At 22.1% G+C, this 14,592-nt stretch overlaps 2 protein-coding genes across 4 annotated transcripts in view; both read right to left on the minus strand.

Moving 5' to 3' along the window:
* The window catches only part of LOC117177349 (HMG box-containing protein 4), a 27,935-nt gene extending 26,789 nt beyond the window's left edge, over positions 1-1,146 (minus strand). For all 3 annotated transcript variants that reach the window (XM_033367978.1, XM_033367976.1, XM_033367977.1), the window contains exon 1: positions 900-1,146. In XM_033367978.1, coding sequence (XP_033223869.1) covers positions 900-1,020 — 121 coding nt within the window. In that variant the 5' untranslated portion in view covers positions 1,021-1,146. The remainder of the gene's footprint in view (positions 1-899) is intronic.
* A 5,121-nt stretch (positions 1,147-6,267) lies between these two features.
* Positions 6,268-14,592, minus strand: part of LOC117176847 (high mobility group B protein 13-like) — a 30,330-nt gene continuing 22,005 nt past the window's right edge. The window contains exons 8-10 of the mRNA XM_033367189.1: positions 10,441-10,584; positions 10,111-10,359; positions 6,268-6,476 (exon numbers count right to left, since the gene is read on the minus strand). Coding sequence (XP_033223080.1) covers positions 10,148-10,359; positions 10,441-10,584 — 356 coding nt within the window. The 3' untranslated portion in view covers positions 6,268-6,476; positions 10,111-10,147. The remainder of the gene's footprint in view (positions 6,477-10,110; positions 10,360-10,440; positions 10,585-14,592) is intronic.

Here is a 14,592-nt window from a genome sequence, read left to right on the forward strand (position 1 = left end):
AACAAAACCACCTAATTGTCAACATTAAAAACATTTTCAAGAAAAAAATACGACTTTTTAACATCAGTCGAATAGTCAGTCAAGAAAAAAAATTGCAAATGAACTCTTGAATTTTTAAAAAAATACATGCATTTTCTACTAAAAACTATGCATTTTCAACTAAAAATAGCATTTAAATTGTTAATTAAAAAATTAATAAAAAAGACGAATATTCAACAAATTTGTAAAATACTGTAATACATATTTTGAATCACGAAATGATGAAAATATTCAGAGATATAACCGTTTAAAAAACAGTTATCTGAATTTGCTCCGAAACTAATTAAGGCACAGGTTTTTTCCCTTTGCAAAAATAATCTTTAACTGATCTAAAAAATAGAAGAAATGTGGAAAACATAACCTCAAAATGTATCGCAAAAATGGCAAAAACATACCCAAATTTAACGAAACAAAAACGCAAATGAACAAGAAACAACTAGATATTTAAGAACAGAAGCATATAATACGAATAGAACTCTTAAAACTGCACTTTTTCCATTTAAACCAGAAGTTTTTCTGAGAAGAGAAATTCGACAGAGACAAAGACAAGAAAGCCAAGTACATAATGCTCTATTTCGGAATAAAAAAATTGATTAAAAGAGGGTATGATTCGTGTTCGAATTCTAATAGATTTAAGAAAAATGCATCAACAAACACGCCATATTTGTTCGGCGAAATACTACTAGCGAAGCCAGCGCTATCACTGAATTGAGAAACTGTTAATTATGGCTCCAAAATGAGGTCAATTCTACAAAATAAAGCCGCATTCCATGCAAATAATGCAGGCATTGCGAAAAAAAGGCATTTGCCTCGCCTGAACTACTAAATGCAGTGACAAAATTATGAAAAACCTCTCTCACCGTCGGTTTTTTGACGTTTCGGTGACCCGAAATCCATTGCGCCATTCAGCTGCTCGGAAAAAGTTTTCTTGCGCCGCGGTGTCTTCTCGGATTTCGCGGGCATATGAATTTCGGTTTCCATTATTCGAGATTCTATTATTTTCACCACTTTTAAATTCACTTTATCGTTCAAAAAACATCATTAAAGTGCCCAGGAACGGTTTGTGAGGCTTTATTTATTTACGAGACGTTTTTAAAAACAACTGCTGCGAAGAAAACCAGAATTGGAGTGAATTGCGCATGGACGCAGACCGACAGGTTTACGCGGGTAATTCAAATTTTAGCACCTGAGCATACCTATATTTTATCGATCTGTGAAATTAAATTCAGTCTGTAATTTTTTTCTGGATCTAGAATCATCGCGCATGTAATTTTTCGATTTGAGGGGGAAATAATTTTTAATACAAAATACAAATTTTGAATAACTATTTATTAGTTAAATGATTTAAAACTCCAAAATTTGAGGTAAAATTATATTCTGTTTCAGAACAAGGAAGTCGTTATTATCAGTTTTTTTTTTAAGTTGTAGAAATTTAATTTTCCATTTTTTACAAAATTTAAGGAAATATTTTTGAATATGTCTAGAAATATTTTATAACAATTTTAGAAATAAAATTAAAATTTTTTTAAATCAAAATTTTAAACTAAAGTTTTGAAAATGAAATATCACTTCGAATCTTAAACAAATTTTAATCTCCATATTCATTTACGACGCAGTTCGAAATGCTTCTTAAACTTTTAAAAATCTTTTTAGATTAGAAAAACTGCCTTCCAACCTTCAAGATTTATATTCGGAATTTTTAGAAATATTAAATTAATTTTATTTTTCTTTAAAAATTAATTTAAAAACATTACTTTTAATTTTACCAAAAATCGTTAAAAAAAATTACACGTGAAACCTTTCAAAATTCTTTAAAATATTTTAGGTTTTTTCTCGAAATCAGTCGACATTTAAAAATGTTTTCGCAATTTTTAGAAATCGTTTGGAACGTTTTGAAATATTTTCAACTTTGTTGAAAAATTGACTTTTCAAAATAAACAATTATTTTTCAAAAAATCTTAAAAACTTTTTTTTTGATTCTCTTTCAACTTTTTAAAGTTCTTAAAAAGCATCTAACATTTTTGTTAAAATATTTTAATTTTCTCTTAGAAGTAATTTCTCAAAATAAAAAATAATGCGAAATTTTTTCATTAAAGTTAGAGAAAATTTTTTAATCTCTGGAAACCTCTCACAATTCTTAAAAATATTCTTTCAATTAAGGATATTGATCTTTTAAGCTACCTCGAATTTTTCTCAATATTTAGACAAATCTTTCCAAAAATTTTAAATTATCTTAAAAATTAATTTATCAAAATAAAATAAACCTTATCATTTTCCCAGGAATCTAAAAAAAATTAATTCTCTTGATTTTTTAAAAGTTTTTGAAACATTTTTTAATTTTGTTAAAAAAATAATTTTTGAAATAAAATATAATTTAAAATTTTCCAAGAATCTTAAGAAAATGTTGTTTGATTCTCTTGAAAAATTTCAAAATTATTAAAAAGCATATAAAATTTCTGTTTAAAATCTTAGGGGCACTTTAAAAAAAAACTTATTTTTCGAGAAAAAGATTAAGAACCTTGAGAAAATTCAGGGATTTTTTAAGCTTTCAGATATCGAAACTAAACTAAAATTTGTTGAAATTTCTGAATTATTTTTCGACACATTTAAAATCTTAAAACCTCTTTTTGAATTTCCTCAAGATTCTTAATCTTTTCTCAAAAAGAAAGATGCTTTTTAAAAACTTTTAAATCAAGAGAATTAAAAATTTGAGAGATTTAAAATGTTCAGAAGTTTAAAAAAAAAAATTTTAATCTTAAAATAATTTTTAAAAAACTCGAAAGAAAATGTAGATAAAAAAAAATTTTTTGATCAAAAATTTTAGATGGTTTTTACGAATTATAAATGGTTTCACGAGAATTAATACAAATTTTAAGATTTCTAATTATTTTTAATTTTAAAACATTTTTTTTAATGTTTAAAAATATTTCTGAAAATCATGAATATAAATCTGAAAGTAGATGTAGATTTCGAATAAACGTTTAAATACTTTTCATGAATTTTTAATGGTTTAAAGAGAATAATAAAATTTTCGAAAGATTCATTGAAATATTTCACATGATTTTTTATGTAGAAATATAAATCCTAAAAAATTGAAGATTTCGAATAAAAATTATAGATGCTTTTTAAGAATTAAGAAAATTGTCTAGAAAATCCTGACAATGAAACTGTAAGTATTTAAGAAATTGTTTTAATTTTCAAATTTTTTTCGACATTTGAAGGAAAATTCGAGGCAGTTTACAAAATATAAATATCTTTTAATCTAAAAACATGTATAATAAAAAAAAATTCTTAAAAATTAAAGAATCTCTTTGAGTTTTAAGGAGAATCTTAAGAAAATTATATTTATATATATTTCATAAAATTTCAGAAATAATGTATAATTTTGAAAAATTAGTTTTTAAAGAAAATTTCAAAAGACTTCAACACATATAAAAATATTTAATAAATTCCTGGAAGATTTTAAAGCAGTATTTTTTTTTAATTTTGAGAGATTTTCCAAACATATAAGAAAAAAAGTTTTATAAATATAATTGTCCCAAGATTTTTGAAAAAATTCAGAGAGATTTTAATATTTCAAAATTGTCAAAAACAAATCAAATAAATTAACCAAAAAATTATGTTATTGAATTTTAGAATATATTATGCAAAATATTAAAAATTAAGATTAAAATGTTCAAAATATGCTTTAAAATTTTTCATACAAATCTTCAATTTTCTCTTAAAATTAATTTAACTTTATAAAATAAAAAATAATGTGAAATTTTCACATGATGTTAGGATTATTTTTTTTCCTCTGAAGCCACTGCAAATTTATAAAAAGCTTCTTTTTCCAAAAAATATTAATATTAATAATATTGAAACAAATTTAACTAAAATATCCAGATTTATTTCTGAGGTTTTTATAAATCTTTTAACGTGTTTTGAAATTTGTTTGAAAAATTAATTCTTTTGAATAGATTTTTTTTTCTATTTTACTAGATTTTTTCCAAATATTTTGTAAAATGCTGTCAAATAAAAATACATGTTTCAATTTTTTAGATTTTTTGACAGACCTGTTATTTGTAGAAATATCTTAATTTTTCCAAGAATCTTGTGCTTTTTTCTAAAGAAAAAAGAATTTATTTAAGAATTTTTAAAGGTATCAAGAGAATAAAAAAATGATTTTAGAATATTTTGATGTTTAAAGAAAATTCAAAAATAATTTAAAACTTGTAAAGATGCCAAAATACTTTTTTAAATGTAGATTTTTTAAAGTTTAAAAAAAAGTGTGTGAAATGTTTTATAAGGTTTTAAGAGAAATCAAATAATGTTTTTAAGATTTCCAGGCAAATTTAAAATGATTTTTCATTATTTTAGATTAATTTTAAGATATTATTTTAGAACATTTCATTAGAAACCTTAATTTCTTTTGTTTTAATTCGCTTTTTGTATATAAATAACGCTTCTAAAGTTTTTCCTCGAAATTTACATCTAATTTATAATTTTTTGAAATCTTATGAAAAGTTTAAACTCTTTAAATTTTGTTTTAAAAAATAAGTTTCTTTTTCTCGAAATCTTCAAAACCCCAATATTTTGTTTTTAATCTGTTGAAATCTTCCCAAAATTAAATTTATTCTTGATTTTTTTTCAAATTTCTAAAACTTATAAATCTTTTAAAATGTTGTCGAATTTTTCATCAATTTTGTTGAAAAATTGACTTTTCACATTCTTTTTTGGCAATTTGAGAAATCTTCTGAAATGTTATGAAATCTTTTTAAATAATCTCTTTAAATTAATTTAAAGAAATATATTTTTAATTGTCCTATGAATCTAATGATTTTTTGGAATATTTTAGAAGTTCTAAACCTTCTAAGTATCTTATTAAATGATTTGCATTTTTTTTAATTAAAAAAAAATTGCATAAAGTTGTAAGTATCATTTAAAATTATTCGAAATTTTTAAGAAATTGTGCATAATTAAAAAATCTTTTTATTTTCAATAATTAATTTTAGGAGAATATTTAAAAACATTTCAGAAGATTTTCAAAATCGTCAGAAAATAATTGGGAAAATTGGAAGGCAATTTAAAAAAAAATTTAAGAAAAAGTCGAATAATTTTAGATGATATTTAGGAAGTTTTGATGTTTAAAAGAAAATTCAAAAATAATTTAAAACTTTAAAGATTCCAAAATATTTTTCTAAATGTCTAAGGTTCTTTCTTAAAACTAATTTTTTAAAATAAAAAATAATGTGAATTTTTCTCATGAATATTAAAAAGTTACTTTTTTTCTAAATCTTCAATAAACATACTTTTGTTTTTAATTTTTTTAAATCTTCCTAAAATTTAAATTATTCTTGAATTTCTTTTTTAATTTTATGTTTCTCTTGAAACCTTTCAAAATTCTTAAAAAGCTCTTTTTTATCTTCTGAAATATACATTTAGGAATTTTTTTAAAATCGTTACAAGTTTTAAATTAACTTTAAAAGTTATTCAAAATTTTAAAGAAATTGTGCATAATTAAAAAATTGCCTAAAAATATTTTAGAATTATTATTGATTGTTTAGGAAATTTTTTGAACGATTAGAATTTAAAAAAATATTATTTTAAATTTAACTTTTCAGAATAAAAAATCATTTTAGTTTATTTCAGAAATCTTGATAAAATTTTTTTATTCCCTTGAAAATTTTCAAAATTCTTAAAAAGCTTCTCAAATTTTTATTCAACGTCCACATCTACTGTCAGATTTAATTTCAGACTTTTTAGAAATCTTTTAAAATATGTTTAAATTTGTTCCTAAATTAATTTTTCAAAATAAAAAATAATTCAAAATTTTCTTGAGATTTTTTTAAAGTTTCTTGGAACCTTTAAAAATTCTAAAAAAGCTTCGAATCTTTTTTTTCTCAAAATCTTAAAAAATGTACATTTTGTCAAAAATGTTTATTTTTCTCAAGATTTCAATGATTTTTTAATCTTTTAAATACTTTACATCACTGCATTTTTTTCAAATATGTAAAAAAATGTATCACACATTCCTGAATAAAACGAAGCTTCATATCTAGTTTACTATTTTTGAATTGTCTAATGTTTAAGATTTGCTACAATATATTTGTGAATTTTTTTTTATTCTCAATACACAAAAGCAGTTGGTTTTGTAAACAAATTTTGTGTGCGTTACCGGAACATTTTACCTGAAAAAAAATCTACCGTATAATAAATTATTTATAGTTAAAATAAGGACACTAGCTAATATTTATGAAAACAAAACATGGCAATCTTCTATATATTAAACTAAACCTAATACAAAAGTATTTAATAATACATGTAATACTCGAAATTTTTTTAAGCTCGACTTACAATAAAAAAAGTAGAATTTGAGTATTTTTTAAAACTTGTGGATGATATATTCTTCTCTGCATTGTCCTCTTCATTATTTAAAATACTGGATGAATCAGATGCTGCAAACAAAATTTAGTAAATAAAAGATTTATAATAAAAACTTTAATTTTGAAGAATGAAACCATTGAAATTCCGGTTGAAAAATTAATAAAAAAAAATTGAAGACAACAGTGGACTTCCCGAGCTAACAAATCAAATATTTTAGAAAACCCTTGACTTTAAACCCCAAAAAGATGATTTTTTTAACAAGAAAAGTTCATTTTTAACCAAATCGTTGAACTTGTGAAAAAAGAGACTAATTTTTAATACAACATATGAATTTTCAAGCCAAAAACTAGAATTTTTTTAAAGAAAGTGGAATTTTGAATAAAAAAGTTGATTTTTAACCAATAAAGATGAATTTTGTACAAAATGGATCAATTTTCGATTCAAAAGGACGATTTTTTTTTATCCAAACCAGTTGAATTTTCAATAAAAAAAATGAGTTCTCAAAAAAATAATTAAATATTCAACCAATTTTTACAATTTTTAACTAAAAGAGATTCATCATCAACCAAAAAGATCAATGTTTTATGAAATAGGTCAACTTTCGAAAAAAAGTCGAACTTTCAACCAAAAACTACATTTTCAAGGAAAAATATAATATTTGATATTTTAATGAAAAATATTTCAATTTTAAATATTAAAGAGTTAAATTCAGCAAAAAAAGATGAATTTTTAATAAAAAATTATGAATTTTCAACAAAATAATTAAATTTTTTAATAAAAAGTTGAATTTTTAACCAAGAAGGATGACTTTTCTACCAAAGATAAATTTGTAGTCAAAAGAACGAATTTTCAATTAAAAAAATACAACTCAGAAAGATAATTTTTCTACTAAAAAAGGTTAATTTTCAATTCGAAGGGTTGAATTTTCAAACAAAAAATTAAACTTGGATCAAAATCAGATTCAGTTTCAACCAAAATGTTGAATTTTCTAGCAAAAAAGACCAATTTTTTCGCACAGTTGAATTATAACCAAAATATTCGAATTTTTAACAAAAAAGTTCTTTTTTAAACTAGAAGGATAACTTTTCTATTTAAAAAAGATGAATTTTTAATCAAATAGTTGAATTTTCAACACAATCATTAACTTTGTAACAAAAAGGTTCATTTTCACCCTGAAAATATGACTTTTTTTACCAAAAAATATAAATTTTCGATCCAAAAGGACGCATGTTCTGTTAAAAAAAAATGTTTAATAAAACAGTTGATTTTCGACAAAAAGATGACTTTTTAATCAAATACTTAAATTTTCAACATAATAACAATTTTTTTTAAAGTTTAATTCTTAACCAATGAGGATAAATTTTATTATCCAAAAAGATGAATTTTTAGTCCAAAAGAACGAATTTTCTATAAAAAATACAACTATTAGTTGGAAGTGAAAGTACTTTGTTAAAAATTCATTTATTTGATAGATAATTAATCACTTTACTTTAAAAACCCTTTTTTCCAAAATTTACTTATTTTCTTCAAATATTTTGTTTAAAATTCCTGTGTTTTATTTAAAATTCGAATCTGCAGTAGAATATTCAAACTTCTTTGTTGATTAATTCCCATTTTTGGTTTAAAATTCATTAAAAAATTCAAATAATTGTTTGAAAATTCATGTAATTTATTAAAAATTCGTCTATTTTGGTATAAAATTTATTTTCTTGGTTAAAAATTAGTTTTTTTCTTATTTAGAATTAATTTTGTTTAACTGAAAATCTATCTGTTCCATTTTTTGTCGATCATTTATCTTTTTTGATAGATATTTAATCTTCTCGGTTCCTTTTTAAATCGAAAAGTCATCTTTTGTGTTGAAAATTACACTATTTGGTCAAAAATTCAACATAGTGATCAAAAATTAATTTCTTTGGTTGAAAATTTGTTTCCTTTTAGTTGAAAATTTATTTTTTCAACTGAAGATGTTACTATTCCATTTTCGCTGGAAAATTTATATTTTTATTTGTCTATTTTTATTAGAAAATGTATCTTATTGGTTGAAAATTAGTTTTTTATTATTTAAAATTAATTTTTTTGACTGAAAATGTATGTATTCCATTTTTTGTCTAAAATTTATCTTTCTTGATTGAAATTTTTATCTTCTAGGTTGAAATTATACTACTATTTCGTTCCAAACTTACTTTAAATTGATTAAAAATTCTGTTTTTTAATGAAAATCTAATTATCTTATTTTTAGATTTTTTAGCAATGTTTAGTTCAAACTTAGTTTTTTTTTAAATAGAAAATTCATCTTTTGGGTTGAAAATTCAACTATTTTATCAAAAATTCTTTTTTTTTTGTTTTGAAAATTCATCATTATCAGTCAAAATTAATTTCTTTTGATAAAAATTTGTTTCTTTTTAGTTGAAAATTAATTAATTTGGCTGAAAACACGTTTTATGTTTTTGTTTAAATTTTTCTTTTTTAACTGCAGATTGAACCATTCTAGTTTTGGTTGGTAAATTTATATTTTTAAGTTGAAAATTTATATATTTTATTGAAACTATCTTCTTTGGTAGAAAAATTATTTTTTGTTTGGAAATTTATTTTACTAACTGAAAATTTAGAACCAAAATTTGGAACCAAATTTTTTTTTAGTAGCAAATTCATGTGCTTGGTCAAAAATTAAATTTTTTTTAGTTAAAGACTTATAATTTATGTAAAAAATGCAGTTTAACTATTCTATTTTTGTGGAAAATTTACTTTTTTGATATAAATTTAATTTTTCTCATTGAAAAATGTTCTGCTTTGTAAAAAATTTAACTATTCTGTCTTTTTTTGTTAAGAATTAATTTCTTTGATTGAAGAAAAATATTTAGTTAAAAATTCGATTTTTTTTTAAATAAAAAATTCGTCTTTCGGGTTAAAAATTCCACTATTTGGTCAAAAATACATATTTTTGTTATAAATTCATCACCGCGATTAAAAATTAATTTCTTTAGTAGAAAATTTGTTTCTTTTTAATTGAAAATTAATTTTTTCAACTGAAGATGTAATTTCCACTTTTGTCGAAAATTCATATTTTGGGTTTGAAATTGAATTATTTTGTTAATAATTCATTATTTTTGTTGAAAATTAATTGTTTTAACTCAAAATTCAATTACTCTATTTCTGATTAAACAAAATAATTTTTTTTATTCAAAAAAACTGTTTTGTTGAAAATTTCTTTTTTTGCTTATTTATTTTTCTAAAATTTTAAGTATTCCAATTTTGGTTGAAAATTTATCTTTCTTAGATGAAAATTCACGTGTATTGTTGAAAATGAGTTGTTTTTTTGCTAAAAAAATGATCTTTCGGATTGAGAATGCAACTATTTGTTTAAAAATTCATTTCTGAGGTTCAACATTTTTTTTTAAAACTCAACTAAAAAATGTTTCGAATATATTTATAAACAACCATTCTTTTTTAAATCAATATTATTAATCTCCTAGGTGCATAGTTCGTTTTATGTCTAGAAGAATTTATAAATTAGGAAATTGTAGCGACCCTTAATAAGGCACTTGAAACGGTACATTTTCATGCGAAATTTAAATAAAGTAATTATTATTAATAAAGATAAAAAATACGATTTTTTAAATCCTAATTCGAAATGTTTATAAATGCTCACCAAATTAAGAGAAAATAGCATACAAAAAAATGGGAAAGGATAGATTAAAAACTTACTATTTAAAGTTAATTTTTCTTGACAGGGAAATTCTTCTTAGGGAGATTTAAATCTTTTTTTTCTTCCTTCTTTTTCAATCTGTGAATCACTAATTGTATCCACCTTTTTATTTGAATCAACTGAAAATGGTACTAATACGACACTTTTTCTATAAATTTTTTCGGATTTATCATCAAACATACAAAAGTTTTCGAGTTTTTTAGACTTTGCAAGTACTCTTCCCTTGCTTGAAACTTGGACTGCATCACCTGAAATAAAATTAGAATGATAGTATAATAAATAATTAGTCAAAATTAGATTCACTAAAATCCTTTGTAGAAACTTTCTACCTCTATTTTTCTCTTCCTTCGTATCTGGTTGTGCAATGACAATTTTGTCATTTAAACGCTTCGCCCTTCTACGAAAATTGTATTTCTCCAAAGCCGAAAGGTCCCTCCACATTTGACTCAGTCTTTTTGAAGTTTCGATAAAGGCTGTTTAACCAAAATAATTAAGGCATAATATAAATTTTCTACTTTATAAGTATAATTTTTTAATTAAGGGTAAACATTTTTTTAAATAAATAAAAAAATCAGATATGTAACTAATTATTTTGAAAACTTCTTTTAGGGTTATTTTAATATATAATTTTTCTACTATTCTAGAGGTATTTCAAAAAGATTAAAGTTGAATTTCCGACCAAACAGAATGAATTCTCAAAAAATATTATTATATGATTAAGACTTTTTGACAAAAAAAGTTAATTTTAATTTAAAAACAGTAGAATTAGTCTAAGAAAGAAAAAATTTCGAAACGATAGTTGAATTCTCAGCCAGAAAAGATTAATTTTCAACCAGATATATTTTTAATCAAAACATTTTTTTTTATTCCCAAAAAGTGAAATTTTGTAAAGAACTGTTTAATTTAAAAAACTGTGCATTTTTAACAACACTCAAAAGAAGAATATTTAACAAGATTTTCAATAAAAAAGTTAATTTTGAACGAAGTAGATGAATTTTATACAAGGATTAATTTTCGAACAAAAAAAAAAGAATATTCAACTAAAAATTCGAATTTTCAACAAAATGGTCAAATTTTCAACAATAAAATATTCATTTTCAGCCAGTTGTATTTTTAACCAAAAAACTTCTAATTTTTTCCAAAAGAGACAAATTTTCTATAAAAACGATTAATTTTATAAACAAAAAGATGTGAATTTTCAACAAAAATTTTTCAACAATCTCTAGAGAGATGATTCATAAATAAACGAATTTTTCCTTTTTTTCAAACATAAATCGTTGTTGTAAAACATTTTGAATATTTTTTAATCTTTGTAGAGTCTTTTAGCTCCTTAAAATCTTTGAAATATTTTGAAATCTTGGTGAATTCGTTGAAATCTTTTGATGCAATTAAAATCTGTGTGAATCTTGAAATTTCTATGAACTCTTTCTTGAAACTTTTAGTTTTTGAACTCTTTTGTGTCCGTGTGAAATCATTGGAATATTTAAAATCTTTTTAAATCTTTTGAAAATTCTTGAAATCGCTTCAAATCTTTGAAACATTTTGAAATCTTTGAAATCTGGTGTACTGTACCATTTTTGAAATCTTTGAAATTCTAGTATTATTTCGAATTCTTTAACAAATTTTTATGAAATCCTTGAAATTATTGTGAAATTTTTCTGAATTTTGTGGAATTCACTTTTTTTTAATTTATTTGAAATCCCTGATAAATTTGAAATTTTCTAAAAAAAAACATTAAAAATCATTTCAAATCTTTGAAATGCTTTAAAATTGTTTAAATCTGATGTACTGTACAATTTTTGAAACCTTTGAAATTCTAGTATTCTTTTGAAGTCTTTAATAAATGTTTATGAAATCTTTGAAATTATTGTGAAATTTTTCTGAATTTTGTGGAATTCATTCGAAATTCCTGGTATATTTGAAATCTTCTAAAAAAATTAAAAATCATTTAAAATCTTTTTAATATTTTGGAATCCTTAAAATCTGACACTGTAGCCATGTCAAAATCTTTTTTATTCGTTTGAAATCATCAGAATATTTAAAATATTTGAGAAATCTTTTTAAATTTTCTGTAAATTCTTGAATTCGCTTCAAATCTTTGAAATATTTTGAAATATTTGAAATCTTTGAAATTTGGTGTACTGTATCGTTTTTGAAACCCTTGAAATTCTAGTGTTTTTTTGAAATCTTTGAAATCTTTTAAATCTGTTGTACTGTGCCATTTTTGAAACCTTTGAAATTTTAGTATTCTTTTGAAATCTTACGAAAATTTTTGAAATATTTGTGAAACCTGTGTGATTCTAGTATTCTTTTGAACTCTTTAAGAAATTATTATGAAATCTTTGAAATAGTGGTGAAATCTTTCTGACTTTTTGAAAATTCATTTGAAATCCCTGGTAAATTTGAAATTTTCTAAAAAAAAAAAACATTAAAAATCATTTCAAATCTTTGAAATGCTTTTAAATCTTTAAAATCTGATGTACTGTGCAATTTTTGAAACCTTTGAAATTCTAGTATTCTTTCGAAATCTTAAGGAATTTTGATGAAATTTTTGTGAAATCTGTGTAATTCTAGTATTCTTTTAAATTCTTTAAGAATTTTGAATGAAATCTTCGAAAGAATTTTGAAATTTTTCTGAAATTGTTTGAATTCATTTGAAATCCCTGGTATATTTGAAATCTTCTAAAAAAACATTTAAAATCATTTATAATCTTTTAAATGCTTTGGAATCCTTAAAATCTGACACTGTAGCCATGTTAAAATCTTTTCTATTCGTTTGGAATCATTGAAATATTTAAGATTTTTGTGAAACCCTTTTAAATATTCTGAAAATTCTTGAAATCGTTTAAAAACTCTGAAATAATTCGAAATATTTGAAATCTGTTGCACTGTATTATTTTTGAAATCCTTGAAACTTCAATATTCTGTTGAATTCTGAAGGAAATTTTTATGAAATTTTTGAAATAATTGTGAAATTTTTTGGATTTATTTGAAATCCCTGATATCTTTGAAATCTTCTTTAAAAAAACATTAAAAACCATTGAAAATCTTTTAAATGTTTTGAAATCCTTAAAATCTGACCCAGTTGCCATAAATCTTTTCTATTCATTTGAAATCATTGGAATATTTAAGATTTTTGTAGAACCTTTTTAAATCCTCTGAAAATTCTTTAAATCGTTCCAAATCTGTGAAATATTTGGAAACCTTTGAAATCTGGTGTACTGTCCCATTTTTAAAACCTTTGAAATTCTAGTATTCTTTTGAAATCTTAAGGAAATTTTTGAAATATTTGTGAAATCTGTGTAATTCCAGTATTCTTTTGAATTCTTTAAGAATTTTTGATCAAATCTTCGAAATTTCTATTTTCTATTTTTCTATTCGTGTGAAATCATTGGAATATTTAAAATCTTTGTGAAATCTTTTTAAATGTTCTTCAAAATTCTTGAAATCGCTTTAAATCTTTTAAATATTTTGAATTCTTTGAAATCTGTTGTACTGTATTATTTTTGAAACCATTGAAATTTCAGTATTCTGTTGAATTCTTAAGGAAATTTTTGAGATAATTGTGAAATTTTTTTGATCTATTTGAAATCCCTGATATATTTGAAATCGTCTAAAAAAACATAATAAAAATCATTTAAAATCTTTGGAATGTTTTGGAATCCTTAAAATCTGACACTGTAGCCATCTTTTTTATTCGTTCGAAATCATTGGAATATTAAAAATATTTGAGAAATCTTTTTAAATCTTCTATAAATTCTTGAAATCGCTTCAAATCTTTGAAATATTTTGAAATCTTTGAAATCTGGTGTACTGTAACATTTTTTAAACCTTTGAAATTTTAGTATTCTTTTGAAATCTTACGGAGATGTTTTAAATATTTGTGATGTCTGTGTAATTCTAGTATTTTTTTGAAATTTTAAAGAATTTTTGATGAAATCTTTGAAATAATTGTGACATTTTTCTGAAATTCTTTGGATTCAGTTGAAATCCCTGGTATATTTGAAATCTTCTAAAGAAAACATTAAAAATCATTTAAATCACTTTAATTTTTGAAACCTTTGAAATTCTGGTATTTTTTTGAAATCTTAAGGAAATTTTTATGAAATTTTTGAAATATTGGTGAAATTTGTGTAATTCTAGTATTCTTTTGAATTCTTTAAGAATCTTTGATGAAATCTTCGAAATAATTGTGACATTTTTCTAAATTCTTTGGATTCATTCGAAATCCCTGGTATATTTGAAATCTTCTTAAAAAAATTAAAAATCATTTAAATCACTTTAATTTATGAAACTTTTGAAATTCTAGTATTTTTTTGAAATCTTAAGGAAATTTGATGAAATTTTTTTAAATTTGTGAAATCTGTGTAATTCTAGTATTCTTTTGAATTCTTTAAGAATTTTTGATGAAATCTTTGAAGTAATTGTGACATTATTCTGAAATTCTTTGGATTCATTTTAAATCCCTTGTATATTTGAAA

Source organism: Belonocnema kinseyi, chromosome 7 (genome assembly GCF_010883055.1).
Source record: "Belonocnema kinseyi isolate 2016_QV_RU_SX_M_011 chromosome 7, B_treatae_v1, whole genome shotgun sequence".
Lineage (NCBI taxonomy): Eukaryota > Metazoa > Arthropoda > Insecta > Hymenoptera > Cynipidae > Belonocnema > Belonocnema kinseyi.